General features: G+C 38.1%; 2 protein-coding genes across 2 annotated transcripts; one reads left to right on the plus strand and one right to left on the minus strand.

The window, feature by feature from the left end:
• The first annotated feature begins 60 nt into the window (after positions 1 to 60).
• Positions 61 to 3,147, plus strand: LOC131314773 (BTB/POZ domain-containing protein At1g63850). Its single transcript, XM_058343619.1, has 2 exons — positions 61 to 1,063; positions 1,847 to 3,147. The coding sequence occupies exons 1-2, from the start codon at positions 209 to 211 to the stop codon at positions 2,786 to 2,788; spliced, it is 1,797 nt and encodes a 598-aa protein (XP_058199602.1). The 5' UTR covers positions 61 to 208; the 3' UTR covers positions 2,789 to 3,147.
• A 1,696-nt stretch (positions 3,148 to 4,843) lies between these two features.
• LOC131314781 (phosphoglycerate mutase-like protein AT74H) lies at positions 4,844 to 7,043 on the minus strand. Its single transcript, XM_058343631.1, has 4 exons — positions 6,279 to 7,043; positions 5,993 to 6,206; positions 5,531 to 5,611; positions 4,844 to 5,398 (listed from the first exon to the last, which is right to left on the minus strand). Exons 1-4 carry the CDS (start codon positions 7,036 to 7,038, stop codon positions 5,320 to 5,322), a joined length of 1,134 nt encoding a protein of 377 aa, XP_058199614.1. The 5' UTR covers positions 7,039 to 7,043; the 3' UTR covers positions 4,844 to 5,319.
• Between the last annotated feature and the right edge of the window lie 10,689 nt (positions 7,044 to 17,732).

Raw genomic sequence — 17,732 nt, forward strand, 5'->3', positions numbered from 1 at the left:
CTCCAATTATTCAACGCTCGTCCCCTCTCTCTCTCTCTCTGTATATCGTACAACGCGCCATTAAATTGTCTGTATTTACTCCAACACACACACACACACTCTCTCTCTCTCTCTCTCCTCTCTCTGTGATGCCGTTGCCCTAACGGACAACCCAACTAAAAACAACCAACCCGTTTCGGTACTAGTGTCATCATAAAACCACACCCACATGGCCACTTCCACTCTAAAAATCCAAACCCATCCAAACAGCTCCAAGCCCAAACGCCGCCGTTTCCGCGAAACCACCATCACCACCACCACCGCCGCCTCTCAGCACCCACCTGACCACCAGCGCAGCAAGCTGGGCCCCACCATCGTCGTCTCGCCCCACCACTCCTGGTGCTGCCCCGCCGCGCCCAACAAACTCCCCCCTCCTCCTCCTCCTCCGCCACCGCCGTCCCCGCCCGACACGTCATCGAAGCCCATGGACTCCGCCGCGCACGATCCCTTCCCTTCCTCCCTCACCAAATTCAACTCCGTCCTTACCGCCGGCCTCCTCAACCCGATGTCTCCCCCTCCGACCCGGTCCAGCCCGACCCTGTTCGAAATGATGGCCAACGAACCCGACTGCGTTATCAACCCCAGCAGACCACCACCACCACACATCCCTAACCCTAACCCTAACGGCGGCGCCGTTTTAACAAATCCCAAATTGTTACCCCAGATTCCGATCCAACAGCGGCTGCACGAGCTCCTGGCTTGCAAGAGTCCGGGGAGCCAGTTCAACGACGCGAATACGAGCGACGTAAGGCTGAATCTGAGCGCCAAGGACGGGGTCTCGGTCACGATGAACGTGCACAGGCAGATCTTGGTCGGTCACAGCCGGTTTTTCGCTGCGAGGTTGACGGAGAGGCGGTCGAGGCAGGAGAAGGAGCGGAGTCCTGGTAATGGGAGTTGTGTTGTGGAGATTGAGGATTGTGATGATATTGAGGTTTATGTGGAGACGTTGAGGTTGATGTATTGTAAGGATTTGAGGAGGAGGCTTATGAGGGAGGATGTCACTAGGGTTCTTGGGATCTTGAAGGTAACTAATAATTATAAATCGTGTACACATTGATATGGGCATTGCGTATATGTTGAATGATGAGATTATCATAGCCTTACATTGAAATCTCACAATGGAGATATCAACGGGTTCAAATCACCTGCATCGAAAATGCGTATCTTTCGTGCAATTTCAGCCGGAGGATTGCACAAGACATGTATATACTTTCATTTAAACAAGATAATATATTCGTGCATTGAAATCTCACAATGGAGACTTGAGCGAGTTCACATCACTTGTACCGAAAGTGCCTCTATTTCGGGCAATTTCAGTTGCAAGATCGGACAAAAGACTGAAATTGCACGGAACAGAGGCACATTGGCAAATGGGTACAGGTGACCTGGTGGTGATTTCACTGATATGAACTTGTTCTAACCACAGCAAACGATGATCTCCAACCTTTCCAATTTTGATATCAGATTAAGGAAGAAATGAGTTTTTTTATCAAATTTCTTGAAAAAAGCTCTTGGGAATAAGTTTGGAATTTTTAAAAAAAGATTTGACTGAAATGCTTAATAGAGTAACAAGGATTGGTGCATTCATTTTGTCATACAAAATGGTTAAATTGAGTATTGCAGACAAGTTGATTATTCTTTTCCAAAGATTTGATGAAGCACCATTGAAGTGGTTTGTACGTTGTAGTTTCTATCCAAATCAACAATTTGGAAAAGAGTGTGAGAGTCGGAGGTGGTCTTGTATATGTGAAAATAGTGTTCTGGAGTATTAGGAGTTTGAATTGTTTTTTATGTTCTTATGATATAGGTTTCAGCTACAATTGGGTTTGATGCTGGGGTTTTGTCATGTTTGGAGTACTTAGAGGCTGCTCCATGGGCTGAGGACGAAGAGGAGAAAGTGGCTTCTCTGTTGTCGGAGCTTCGGCTTGAAGGGGTGGGGGCAGGGGAAGTTCTTAAGAGAGTTTCTGTGGATGTTACTGCTGGGGTTGATGAGGGGCGCGACAATGAAGAGGTGCTGCTCAAACTTTTGCGGGTGGTTCTGGAGGGGAAAGATGAGAAGGCAAGGCGAGAGATGAAGGGATTGGTATCCAAAATGCTTCGTGAGAATTCCTCTCAAAATGATTTGAAGAAAGAGTCTTTGTATTCTGCTTGTGATGGGTGTTTGCAATTGCTTCACCACCACTTTTTGCGAGCAGCTGAGGCAGATTTGCAGGATGTGGGCCAGATTGCACGACAGGCGGATAATTTGCATTGGATTCTTGATATTTTGATCGATAGGCAGATTGCTGAAGATTTTTTGAAGACATGGGCTTCACAATCGGAATTGTCTGATGCACATTCTAAAGTGCCGGCCATTCATAGGTATGAGGTTAGCAGTGTGACATCTAGGTTGTTTGTTGGGATTGGAAAAGGGCACTTGTTGGCTTCTAAGGATGCAAGGTGTTTGCTGTTGCAAACCTGGTTGGTTCCATTTTATGAGGATTTTGGATGGATGAGAAGGGCATCGAAAGGCCTTGACAGGCATTTGATCGAGGATGGTCTAAGCAACACCATTCTTACTCTGCCTCTAGCATGGCAGCAGGAAATTTTGATGTCTTGGTTCGACCGGTTTTTGAACTCTGGTGATGATTGTCCAAATATACAGAGAGGGTTTGAAGTTTGGTGGAGGAGGGCTTTCTGGAGACGAAATGGTGAGCCTGAACGGCCCCGGCAAATCCGAATTACAACTGCAAGCATTGAGAACTTGTGATATTTTTCATCTACAAGTTGTGGGTTAATACGGTTCCAGTGGATTTATGTCCTTTTATCCTACAATCACCTGGTTCTTATTGCACGTTGGGAAGTTTTTCAGTCTCCCTTGCTAATCTGGCTCCAACAGTTTTTTCGAGGGGACTGAATTCATGAAGCTGGGTGATTTGCTTCTCTGATTCATATTTCGGGTTTAATCTCGAAGAAGACATACATGTTTGTGCACGTTCCACCTCTTGTTGGGAATAATCACTGCTGATTTACTCTGTGCAGTTCTGTATTTGGAAAGGAAACCTTTTTTTTCGTTTTTCTTTTTTTTCCTCCTGTTAGTATATATGAATGAAATTGTTTTCAGGAAAATGATGGGTTGTTGTGACTTGTTGCTTTTAGGTTTTGAAAATCATCAAAGTAGGGTATTTTCTCTTTCTGAAAAAACCAAGGGCTATTTCTTGTAAACCAGGACTGGCAGGTGTTGACAAATGGCTAGCCATGAAGACCTAACTGTAAAAACACTGAGGGGAGACATTAGCGGCTATGGTTAATGCGGTCATTTTGTGCTGTATCACGGGTGCATTCTTGGACACATACGCCATATTAGACGTCCTTTCTTTGCCAAATTCTTCTGGCAGACACATGGTGAAGACTGAAGAGACAACGGTCTATGTCATGGTAATCAGTTGCAATGCTGTCCAAGCCCCTGTTGGATATAGCTGTATGGTGAATTGGCCCTTACTGAATTTTAGTTGAGTTTATGCCGGTTTCATGGAGAAACCATTTTTCACGATAAATTCATGTTTTGTTGGGCTTTAGATTGCTGTTCTACATATTAACGTTTTGTAAGAAGCTGAATGCACTATTAACTCATTACCTTTTTGTTATTGAAGGATAGCGAGTTGTGTGGTTTGTTACATTTTGTATGGTATCACTTGCATAAATTTGTCACATCTATATTCGGAGTATGGCCATTGTTTATCACTCCCTCTGTCCCATTTTCTTTGTTCATTTTTATTATTCGTGCCATTCTTTAAGCGCTTATATCTCCCAATTTACAATATTTTTCATAATTTTGAAAATTTTGTATTATAGACCTAGTCGAGAACTATCAAACAAGATCCATATTGCATATTTTTGGAAATTCATATTGGAAGATATAAGCGATTAAAAACTGACACGAATAACGAAATGGACAACCAAAATGGGATGAAGGGAGTAGCAAACTGGTATTGAGCTCAATTCATATCAAGCAAAAATAGTCATGTTGCATTTGCTTGGGGGAAAATGTTTTCTTTGGCCTTGGAAACTTATGAAATTTGGCAAAGATTGTGTTCCCAAGGAAAGAATTTAGTTGAAGGTAACCTGGGTAGGTGCAAGATGACTTTTATCGGCGAAATGACAAAGTCAGAACAGCCTCACCAATGTCAGATGATTTATGGACCTCAAAGCTTACACTTAAAAGAGAATGAGGCTGCTCTTCTTTCACTACATGGTGGTGATTGTATCTTATTTGGGTTTTCTTGACCTTGCATTGTACTTCAACCTTTTATGTTTCATTGATGAGGGAGGTGAACTCATGAATGAAACGAAGAAGTTATCTCCTGTTGTATTAGATTCAACAAGAGATAACTTCATTTGCTGCACCTTCTGTCTACTGTCAAGGTAGTTTTGCTATGAACATTAACTTTGCTCCGTATGGTATCTTTTTCTTTTTGATTTTTTAGCTTTGGCCTGGGATTTGAAGGGGTTCAACCTTTTAAAAGTGCATGCTCATGTGGCATTATTTGTTGGAAGTTACTACTGTGATGACTAGACCAATATTTAGACATATGTAATGATAGTTTTTGCAGTAGATTAGAACCGCAAATTCAGAAAGAAGATGTTTACTTCCATTTTGGCCTGGATTTCGATGTCTATTTTCATGCAATCTTCCAGTAATCTCTTCCAATTAATTCGAAATATATCTTTACTAATTTCTAAGGTTTTTGCACATCTTGTCAACTTCATTATATGCAAGGACAAGGTCAGGCACTTATGCTTAGAGGTTGGATTTTTCTTGTCATACTTAACCAGAACTGGTATAGAAGCCAAAAAATGTGATATCTCCCAGTATGTAATTCATACTTGCTACAAACCATTACCTTGTCTTCTGGTGTCCAGATTCCAGAGCAAAATGGGGAATGAAGAGAAGCAGGCTTCTCAAACGACTACCATTGAGATAAAGTTTTTGGAGAGCATGCGAACATGCATTAAAGGAAGGGAACACTCGGATCACCCTCAACCAAAATTGTGGATTTACTCTTCCTTGGGTTAGATGTGGGTTTAGTGATCTAAATCTAGTCAGTTATTTGCTGGAAGATATTTCCCATCATCGGTGGCGTGGCAGGTTTTGTGTGTTCTACTACCAGATCAGAGAAACCACGTTACCAAATTTACAGCAGATATCCAAGTTCGTGGTGCATAAAGTCTATGTTGCTAAAAAGTTCAGTTCTGTGCTTCCACACCACGCCTACACAGGTGAGATAATTTCCCCTTGATTCATGCGTTGTTGTCTTCATCATCCAAATGGGTGAAGAAAGATGGGAAATTTAGTTCCCCTGGCTTTGCCCTCTTTTGCCTTCAATAAGGAACCAAAAAACTATCAAGTTAACCTGGAAATCAAAATTATTCTCCTGTTTGGCTAAGAAAAGCTGAATGCATTTGGAAATTAGTTAAGAAAAAATTAGCTATCTGAGAGGCTAATGCTTACCATTCCTGATCAGTCAGCATTTCATCCGTCAAACCAAATTTTCGTAATTCTTGTTCCGTGTGGTGCACTAATAAGCTGTACCTGTTCGAATCAATTCATAGTGTTCAAACATGACATGATCAAGAGTCAAGATGCGTAACGATGCATGCATATGAGGATTTCGCTTACTCTATTGTTTTCATTTGCCGATTTAATAGTTTATAGTAGCTTGTAAATGAAAACCTCCAATTTTGCGGTGTCATTGCCCACAATCGTCCTGATTTTACTTACGACTGTCGATGTTATGTTAGTTGGCAAAACCCTGCCCATATAATTTATATTTCATTTCCTACTCCAGTATGAGTTTGACCCTGTTTGTATAGCATTACTTTATTTATACACGAATAGAATGGTTCCTTATACAGAGTAGAGATAAATGAAACCTTGAGACTTGAGAGAGTGTGTGTAAGAGAGAGAGATTACCGGCCACCAAAACCCCGTTCCATGACAATCATCTTTCCATTGCCCATGTTAACGAGTCCTTCAAATTGCTCCACGGTCCATTTGTACCACCTCATTAAGAAGACCCGTAATGTCAAGCCATGTGATACCAGTACCAAGTTCATATTTGGGGTGTGCTCACCCGGTGGCTGGAACCGGCCTATGTCAATATCTGCTCTTAGCGTTTCTCTGAATCCTGCAACGCTATTTCAGTGTTACTAGTTATCATGAACACTACAGGAAGAGAAATATAGCAGAGGCTGGATACCTGTTATTCTATCATAAACATCTGCAGCCGATTCTCCATTAGGAAAGCGGTAGAAGAAACGGCCATAAATAGCTCGAAGCTTTTTCTCAATTTTCATCTTTTCTCTGTCCTGAAAGTTACCAAAATCTTGCTCTCTCAAACGAGGCTCCTCTCTGACTCCAGCAATCCTAGAGCGGCCAAAGGCCTTGGCCACATTTCTAAGTGTCTCAAGTGTCCTTCTATAAGGTGAGACATAGAAGTAAACCCTCCAGTCATCTGCTTCATCTCTCTCTATCATCTCTCGAATTCTCCTCCCACACTCCTCAGCCTCCTCCACTCCTCTCTGCGTCAGACCTATCTTCGGATCTGCCACCCTCGTATACACGCCCTCGTCGACGTTTCCTTCGCTCTGTCCGTGTCTAACCAGTATTATCCTCCGCGGGCGGGGCGGTGGCTGAGGAATCCGGAGGGTGCCCCGATCAAGAACGAGGTTCTTTTCGGGGAAAGTGGCCGACCCATTCTCGTATTTCACTCTTGCCACGCCGACCGTGTCCTCGCAACACTTAATGGAGGTCAAGGATTTGTACCCTTTTGGGGACATTGCTGAAACTAGGTTGGGCATTGTTTTGTTGAGCCACAGAGAGAGAGAGAGAGAGAGAGAGAGAGAGAGAGAGAGAGATGGCAGAGGGATGAGAGGATGAAAAATGTGTGGTGCTTGAGAGTCATCTTTCTTGTGTAGAGCCATAGCCACAAGTGTCCTAGTCATTTGCTGTGCTGCCATCGTGAGTAATTCTGGACTTTTTGCCTAGAGGACATTTTAATGTTTTGTATGTTTGTGCTAGAGGTTGGTGCGCACGCATAAATTACCTTTCTTCTGCTTCCTCAATAATAGTACTAGGAGTGATTTGACCAGCTTACATACCATTTTCTCTTGACAAGGTAGGCAGGTGCCGAGACTTTAGTGAGTGCTCCTAGAGTAATGCTCCGCGTCGGTTACGACACGCTAATGTCATTTTGTTCCTAACTTACAACCACCGCAATCACGGGGTTCTGCGGTTGTACCACACGGTCTTGCTCTAAGAGCAAAGAATAATTTGTCGGTAGGCACATGGTCCGCTGTTAGAAATAAGTGTAGTAGACATTTTGCTCTTGAGAGCAACACAATTTCTGCCTTTCTTGTTTACTAGTAGTAGAGTAGCAGTTATCAAAATATGTCTTCCAGATTCGTTTTTCCACGCATATTTCCCTGACACTTTTCGAAACTTATATTCTAGAGTTGTGTTGTACTGTTTATTTTCAATGTATGATAAGTTTATGATTTCTCAAGATTTTCTCATATTACCGGAAAATATTAATTTGTGCTAAGAAATGAATGAGATACGAATGCGATGAGTATTTTAGCATTGAAAAAACCCGCGACTAAACAGGTGCAAGGTTCCAATGGTTGATTGAACTCTTCTCAGTGAATAATCTCTAGCTCATTGTTCTTGTATTTTTTTTTTCTCATCGCGTTGTTCTTATCGTCTTACACAATTTCTATCTTGATTATGTGATTAATTACTTAAAACCGACATTTAATGATTTAATTCCAGTCAAAAACTCAAAAGGACCTGATGTATCTCACCAAAAAAGAAAATTATACTTGCCGAGTGAAAAAAAATTTAAATGATACTAGAGTTTTAATTCTTGTTGATTTTTTTTTTCTTTCCAGGAATTCAGTTCAGTAGATGCTGCAGCCGCTATATGGTTCTGGTTGAGTTTTAACTCCGTTTTTTTTTAAGAAAAATTTCAAAATACTCTCCAAACTTTGACCTCAATGTGTAATAGACTCACAAACTTTAAAAAACTTTGATTTTATACCTAAACTTTTCTTCCATTATTCAAATAGACTCATATTGTCTAAATCCGTTAAATTGGTGACGAAATTGCTAGGAACGGTCATTTTTTTTTCAAAGTTTAGCTGGAAAAATGAAAAGTTTAGCTAGCATGACCTCTGTTAGCAATTTTTGTTACCAGTTTAACGGATTTAGACAGTAGGAGTCTATTTGAATAACATAAGAAAAGTTTAGGTGTAAAATTAAAGGTTTTTAAAGTTTGGGAGTTGTATTGGACATTGATGTCAAAGTTTGGGGGAATTTTGAATTTTTCCTTTTTTAAAGACAGAGTGGAATGGGAAAACTAAAATCCAAAGTGTGAATACAAATTAGTAGTAATTAATCTGGGCCTAAAATAATACTATATTCCGGGCTAGGCTTTATCTGAGAAATGTAGGAGCTCTACAAACTCAACTATACGTTGGGCCAACTATAAGCCCTATTACAATCCCAACATGTTTCCTTACAATCAGATCAGAAAGTATAAGTACAACACAGTTGAAGCCTTGTAAGTTGTTTTAAAATTACAATCCCAGGGGCTTCTTTGATAGCAGGTTTTTTTTTTGGAGGGGATTGGTAATGAAGTGGGACTAGGATAGGAATTGGTAAGGAGTATATTTGTTTTGCACCGGATTAAACGATAGGAGTATTATCTATCATGTTTGTTTTACATGGGATAGGATTGGATTGAAATGTCTATTTTCATTTTTACCCTTGTGCAAAATGGTAAAAAAAAAATTAGCAAAATGGTAATTGTGTCAATCTATGTAGAAAAGGAGGGCATAAAAGTATGTCAACTCCAATCCCAGGGGGATAGGATTTGTAAAAACTAATAACTCACACACCCTCGGGTTGGATAATTCGGTCCATTTGGGAGATTCACAATCCCATGGTACTTCTAATCCCTCCCACCAAAATCAAATCAAACAAGATTCTTCATCAAGCCCAAACCACTTTATTAGTCCAATCCCAAGACCTTATATGGCTATCAAACATGCACTACAAGAAAATGTAGATTTGGCGACACAACAAAGTACATCGACAAAAGTGTATATACGTCGGCAAAGGTATTCACCGACAAAAAATTTTGTGTCGGTAAGCTGTCGGCGTTGATATATCGGGAAAGAGTTTCGCCGACGTGAATTATCCTTCATTGGCAAAAGTATAGTTTCAGCGATGCAAGTTTGCGTCGGCATATCTGTCGGCAAATGGTATTGCGTCGATAAAAGGAATTTTAAAATCAAAGAGAGTGACACTTTTGCCAACGAGATTTTTGCATCGCCAAAAGTCAATTTTAAAAAAATGTACATCTGTCGATGTTGGGCTTCCGCTTGCCCCCGAATTCAATTGTTTGCTTCCGCCTAACCCGCGTTTCAAACTTGAGACCTCAAAGTCTCCACATCACATGTCTACCAACTGCGCCAACTTACATTTCATTAGTAATATTGCAATATCTAATATATATATAACCTACACATACAGTTTTTTTTTAAGATTGTGACTTTGGCACTTCAAAAATTGATAGAAGGGGCTCCAAAACTAAATTGTGTTGATACACAAAACGACGTCGTTTGGAAATCCCTCCATCAATTTCCTTTTTTTATCCTTACATATGCAGTACACATATACAAATATTTTACACTAGATGCATTATTACATACTTTTATATCTTTTTAGGTTTCGTCTGGCATTTTAACTAAGCCAGAAAGCTTTTTGGTCCTTATTCAAACAAAATTTGCATTAGTTAGTTTTTCGTCGATTTTTTGAGGATTATTGATTCTTCATGATGAGAGGTATCTAAAAAGTAAAAAATTATAACCAAATTAAACCCCAATTTTTTTAAATAAAGACCAAAAAATTAATTTATTGACTTATCTTTGTCTTTATTAAAAAAAAATTAGATTTTAATCGTAATTTTGTACTTTTTAAATTCGTCTCGTCATATGAAGAAGCAATAATTCTCAAAAAATCGATAAAAACTAACAAATACAAGATTATATACGTACCTTATATTTACCACATAATATTGTCAATACATACAAATAACACAAACACACACATAAATGTATATACTCCATCTGTTTCACAAAAAAAAAAAAAATTGTCCACAAACGTAGGACCTAAAAAAATACATTTTTTGAAAAAAAATCAAACTTTCTGTTTCAAAAATTAGTAGATATCCATGTCACTACAAGAAATCAAGCCTTTTGCGAGGAAATATATTTCTCGCTAACTGCTTAATTCTCCTCGCAAAAGGGCTTTTGCGACAAAATTTCATTCGTCGTCCATTCCTCGCAAATGGGTAGTCTCAGATTCTTTTTTGCGACCGAATATTTTTTCCTCGCCAAAGGGTTATTTTTTGCAAGGATGTTTTGGTCGTTGCTATTGAATGACCCATTTTGCGAGGAATATCATTTGACACTAATGTAAAACAAATTAGTCGCTATAAGTATCCCGTTCCTCGCCAAACATACATGTTTGGCGACAAATTATTTCCTCGCAAAAAGGGTGCATTCAATAGCAACAACCCGACTTTCCTCGCAAAATATAAATTTTTAGCAACAAAAAAAATTCCTCACAAAATAACCCCTCAGTAGCAACAACACATGTTTCCTCACAAAAAGGGTGCATTTAATAGCAACAACCCGAATTTCCTCGCAAAATTTAAATGTTTAGCAACAAAAACATTCCTTGCAAAATGACCCATAAGTAGCAACAACACATGTTTCCTCGCCGAATATATATGTTTAGCGACTAAGCATTTCCTCACAAAATGGTGCACCCACTAGCGACAAGTTAAATTCCCTAGCAAAAAGTCATTTTTTGGCGAGGAAATAAAATTTTATCCCAAAAGAAGAAATACAATTTGCAAAGAAACTCATCCTCGCAAATAAAAAATAGTTTTCTTATCGCAAATAAAAAATAATTTTCTTGTCACAAATTACTCTTTTAGCGACAAAAAACCCCCTTGGTAATTGTTCTTTTTTTGCTTCTTGTCGTACAATGATCTGCTATATTATTCAAATAACACAATCCATCAAACTCAAAAATAATTGTAGGAGTATTAAAACAATTCTCAATGTCAAAACATGATACCTCAATTCCCAAAACATAATATCAAGTATCTATACAAAAACCACAATGAAGTACTATATTATGTACTGTTAAATACCAAAAGCCTCCTTCCAATATCCTCCACAATGAAGTACTATATCATATTGTCAAGTACCAGAAGTCCTTTAAACAAAAGGCAACAATGAAATACCAAATTATGTACTGTTGAGTACCAGAAACTAATTGCATCCTTCAAGTATCCTTCTTCCATCTAGAAGTCCCAAAAAACAAAAGGTAAAAAGCGGCTTTGTCCTCCAAACATCATTGGTTTAATTCCCATCTAGTACTCCATTGCATTTTCATCCACAAAAAGATCACCATCATTCGTTGAGCAATCTACATAAATGTAGTAAAATGGAAAGGTTTAGAAATTCTAGTCTTGATTACTATTTGATTACAATATACCATCACTACTAAACATGAATATCCCAACAAATTTCTATAAAAAAATTTATACTCATTAGATGTCTTTCACTCTAGGCCAGGAAAGTATATTAGTATACTAGCGTAGCTCTTCCAAGGGGGTTCTAACAACAGAGTAAAAAACCAACTCTCTGCCATTAGTTCCCCTCAGCACATAAATATGACGTATTCAATCAAGGCCACAAAAAATCGAACCACAATCATTAGAATTGGCCGGCACTGTCTACCAACCCAAGTCGGAGGGTTGAACTTATGCAGTAGAAGTTTCAAGGTATATCATTTAGAAACAATAGAATACAAGACACATTGTGAAAAGTTATCGGCATTCTCTTGGTACGTGATTTTAAGGTTATGAAAGCAATAAATGGTCTAGAAATTCTAAACTAACTTGTAAAAGGTTATGTCCCTGCATAGATAATTCCCAGTTTCAGCAACTAGGACTCATTCCAACATTTTGATTCACACTTTTACTTATTAAACCTAATTTCCAGCATGTAACACCAGTTTCTGCACTTGAAACGACAGTTCTAGCACTGGAAACATCATTCCAGCACTTATACGCAGATTTCTTACAACTAAAACTCTGTTTCTGATATTCAAGGACCTAAGTTTTTCAATTGAGTTTCAGTCTTAGCATGTATAAAAAAAGTAAGGAATAGATACTCACTAGCATCATTGGAACGCATGTTGCGACCATTTTGCTGTAACAAGAAATTTAATTGGGATTGCATGTAAGCCATGGTTTCTGCTAGTTGCTCAGTATTTGTACGAGCTTGTGTTGCTTCAACTAGAGCTTCCTCACACTTCTTCTGCACTGCTGTAGCTTCTTCTTTAGCCTCTTCAACATCTCTTATAAGTTGCGCCCGAGAAGCTTGGCCAGATTTTGTTAGGCTAGGCTTGGGACCATGTCCTAAACCACGTACGTATCCTGAAAAGGGTCCAAAGACTATACATGAGAGCTCCTCATCTGTCAAAGGAACAAATCCATTTGCCATCGCTTGATCATGAACATCTTTTAACTGTTTCTGCAAATATCACAGTAAATTATGCCTAGACAATCAAAACAAATTTTTCTAGAAGATAAAACTAATACATTATGAGATGTTTTCCACTTACATATACAGTTTCTAAACTATTACATCGTCTCTTTTGGCTGTAATGAGTCTCCTTCCAAGTCTCAGGAAGGTCAGGATTCACACCGTTCTTTGCTCTGGATCATTATTTGGCTTAGATTACACAGCAGGAGTAATTGCTGATCTTGTAGTCACATCATTATTTGGCGTAAATTTCACAATAGGAGTAAGCACTGATCTTGTAGTCACACCATGAGGAGTTATTCCATGACTTGTCATTCCACGACCTCCTCGTCCTCCACCTCTAGTAGACGTCTTTGCATATCTATAAGACGACAAAGAATAAGAATAGACCAACCATCAAACAATATATAAAATTGAACGAACATTGAATATAAGGGAAGAAAATACCTTAAATTAAAGTTAATTTACATTGCTGTTGACGTTTAAAAGATTAAGTAATGTAATCTATTTAGATTTTCTTTTTTTTTCTACAAGGTTAATAAAAGAAATAAAAGAAAGTTAAGGGCAGTTCAATGTAGTGTTTAAAATTGGTTTTCTCCAAAGATCTCAAACTTTCTTAGTACCTCTTTCTCATCAAGTATGATTTACTATTTACTTTTCGTATAGTATATCAAATGCTCAAAATTATGATCACAAAAAAAAGAGAACATGAATCCAACTCAGATTCTTTTAGTTCCAGAATAAGCAACAACAAAAATAGCAGATGGTAATATAAATCCAGCACCAGTTTGGTCGTGCTAGCTGAGTTCCATTGACAGAATAGAAGCCCCTAACATCTCCCAAGCACTCCACATAACCAACCACAACACCAGAATCAAAGCCCCCAAAATTTTTTTTTTTTTTTGAATGGCGAAGAAGAAAGATATATTAAGAGAGAGGAGAACAAAATACAAGAGATAGTCCCAAAAGAAAAAATGGCAACAAGACGCACTGGATACTTTTCAACAAGGTTGGCACCTATCCAAAAATATCAAGCCAAAAAAATCGAAAAGCCGGTTGATAAGCAATCAACTAGCAGACAAACAAAACAGAAAAGGAAAACAACCCCCATGAAAAGGGAGACAAATAACCGCAGTGTACATGAAAGGGACTGCCACAAGTGATTTGAACAGCCACAAGCCATAGAACAGAGTAGTTCACCAACATTCCACCGGTAGTCCATCCCATATCTAACATTTTTGCCACAGGTGCCACAAAGAAACCAACAATGTAGGTTCCAAAACCAGCAGTATAGATTCTGGAGAGCATATCAATAATGAGCTGCATTCTTTGAGTATAAGACATGGCACCTCTCTTCACCCTCAGAATCGTACTCCCACACACCCAACCCCAATCAGCCCCCACCCCAAAAATTGAAACCCCTGTACTCCCACAGCTACCGCACCAGAAATTGAAACCCCCACACGCAAAGAACCCCACACTGAATACCCCTTCTGCATGTGCTTAATTTCAGCACATAAAGACATAGAGTAAATAAACACAAAGACATAGATTAATTAAATACAAAGACATAGATTAATTAAAGACAAAGACATAGAGTAAATAAATGAGGCCTCTTCTGCATGTGCTTAATTTCAGCAAAAAAAAAAAAATATATTCCATACATGTGGTTTCAAGATTCTTGATTTCCTCACGGTGTATTCAGCTTTTCATTATTTTTTTTTTGCTCGGTTTCATCTTTTCATTATTGTGAGAGTCGGTGCATTGATGGGGTTTTGTGACTATAGATTGGAGAAATACTAACATATAAGTGCATATATATACACAGATCCATGTATAAACATATATGTGTGTGTGTGTGTGTGTAAGATTATGAGACCTTTGCCCCAAATAATCACAACAAATCAACTGGGATTTAGGATGTTTGCAGGAATATATGGGAAACGAGAGATGAAAACTTACCAGTGTACCTAAAATCTCAGAGAAGAGTTACCACAGATTCATCGAAGTGTTCTCTGCAACTTCACCAGAGAAGAGAAGAGAAGAGGAGAGAGAGAGAGGGTTATGAGACGTAAGAGAGAAAGGAAACAAGTAGGACTAGCATTCCCTTTTTGCCCAAACGGTGCCGCTTTTGTCTCTTTTTTTTTCCCCTCCTGCGCGCCACTCCTTTTTCCCAATCCCGCCACTAATTGGAAATTTTTGGACAAATGACAGACGAAAATTATTCCTCGCTAAATGATTTTCTTTTGTAAATATTAATTTCTTTTGTAACAATGCTGCATATATAATAATTGAAATACAACATCAAACATAATCTCTCACATAAATTTTTTTTAGCAATCAATCCTGTTAATTTCATTGTGTTTGTTGATGAAATCAGTCACATAAATTTTGGCTCAATCGAGTTTAGTAAGCCGCTTCATAGATCGGGATACAAATTCATTGATAAAACGATATGTTTTGTTATGATCAAACGTCTAACGATACTTGATTAACTGCATGCTGGTACAAACTAATCTAATTCATGTTATGTAAACGATAAACGGTTCGGATGGCAAAAAAAGACCACAATATGGGCTCGAGTGATGCACCATAAAGACTTTAATGCCTCCGAACGCATTAATGTCTTCTGATCATATGTTTGTCAATATCCGATTATCTCAAATTTTAGTAGAAATGATGTAATCAGTAAAAGGTGAAATCCTAACTGTTTAGATCGACAATTATAAAAATAGACTTGACACTAATCTTTATAATCTATACGTTCAACTTACTTGATAGTAAACTAAATCTTGTGCAGTAGTTGAGTGTACAGTAGCCACGCGACAGTGACACAATCATGACGATCAAGATCGTTAATTTTGTTGGGCTTAGTGATTATAGCAATCATGTAAATTTTTGGCTCAGTTGAGTTCAGAAAGCCCCTTCATTGGGACGCAATGGATAGTAAATTAAGTCTTTGCAATTGCTGATGTACAATAACCACATGGTCGTGACATAATCATGATGATCGAAATCATTGATTTTGTTGTGCTTATTGATTAAATCATTCATGTAAAATTATTGCTCGATTAGGTATTAAAAGTCCCTTCATCGAGATGCGAATTTGTTGAAAAAATGATATTTCTCATCCGATCAAGTGTCTAACGAACATATGATTAATTTTAATGAATGATCTAATTAATCCGTATTTCGCGAAACTTTGAAAAATTATTTACTATGTAATATTATTATGTTATATTTCAATTTTTTTTGTAAAACTAAGATATAATGACATTTATTTTAAAAAAGGGCAAAAATAGTATAAAAATACCAAGGGTCACACTTAAATAATACTCATATTTTTTTTTGAACTTTTTTGCGACCATCACATGTCCTTACAAAATGCTTTTACTGTTAGTATCAAATACCACAATTAGGCTTTTAGTGACTAAAATTTGCAGTAAATAAAGTTCCTCGCAAAATGTTTACTGGCTTTCGCAAGGACATTTTCTACTGCCTCCCAAAATGCTTTTCTCCTGCCCACAGGAAAATTTGGCGCCAAAGTATTACTGACAACTATTAGCTAGGAAAATATACATTCCACACAAAAAAGTACGGTTAAAAAATTATCACAATTATTTTTTAATTTTTAGATTGTTTATATATTAAAAAATATGGTTAAAAAATTTTCTGCTCCAATTTTCAATCAGTTTGAACCAGTGTGAAGATCTTATTATTCTGATCATATTATTCTAAAGAGGCATAATTAAATTTTATCTCTAAGGTTCTCATAATCATGTTTCTGCTCTTTAGGATTGCAAATTGAAAACTTAAGATTTTTTTTAATCCCAAACGGTACCGTTTGGGGGTGTGGGTAGGGGGTGCTGTGCCATGAGGCACAGTAGAGCCCCCGCTTCCATTGGAAGTAGGGATGAGAAAATTTTCTACTGTGAGCCTTAAAAATAATTATAGGCTTTTAGCGAGGAACACAATTCCCCTCAAAAAATAAATATAGGTTTTTAGCAACCAATGCTTTATTTCCTCACAAATAACCACTATTTTGCAAGAAACATAATTCATCGCAAAATGGTTACAACTGTAGCGTCCAAATAAGTTTGACACAAAAAAACTCTACAGCCTTTTGGCGACAAAATTTTGTATTTCCTCATAAATTCATTTTCCCCATGTACATTATTAGCGAGGAAATTTGAAAATTTGTCGCAAATACTCTTTAGCGACGAGGAAATAGCGAGGAAAATTCGCCTTCCACGCAATAGAACACCACTGTCGTCCCATTAGCGAGGAAACCGTAATTTCCTCGCCAATACCCTTCCTTTAGCGAGGAAATTGATTTCCTTGCTAAATATAGATTTTGAGCAACCAATGATTTATTTCCTCACAAATAACCACTATTTTGCAAGAAACATAATTCCTCGCAAAATGGTTACAACTGTAGCGTCCAAATAAGTTTGACACAAAAAAACTCTACAGCCTTTTGGCGACAAAATTTTGTATTTCCTCGCAAATTCATTTTCCCCATGTACATTATTAGCGAGGAAATTTGAAAATTTGTCGCAAATACTCTTTAGCAACGAGGAAATAGCGAGGAAAATTCGCCTTCCATGCAATAGAACACCACTGTCGTCCCATTAGTGAGGAAACCGTAATTTCCTCGCCAATACACTTACTTTAGCGAGGAAATTGATTTCCTCGCTAAATATAGGTTTTTAGCAACCAATGCTTTATTTCCTCACAAATAACCACTATTTTGCAAGAAACATAATTCCTCGCAAAATGGTTACAACTGTAGCGTCCAAATAAGTTTGACACAAAAAAACTCTACAGCCTTTTGGCGACAAAATTTTGTATTTCCTCGCAAATTCATTTTCCCCATGTACATTATTAGCGAGGAAATTTGAAAATTTGTCGCAAATACTCTTTAGCGACGAGGAAATAGCGAGGAAAATTCGCCTTCCACGCAATAGAACACTACTGTTGTCCCATTAGCGAGGAAACCGTAATTTCCTCGCCAATACCCTTCCTTT

This window comes from Rhododendron vialii, chromosome 2a (assembly GCF_030253575.1).
Source record: "Rhododendron vialii isolate Sample 1 chromosome 2a, ASM3025357v1".
Classification (NCBI taxonomy): domain Eukaryota; kingdom Viridiplantae; phylum Streptophyta; class Magnoliopsida; order Ericales; family Ericaceae; genus Rhododendron; species Rhododendron vialii.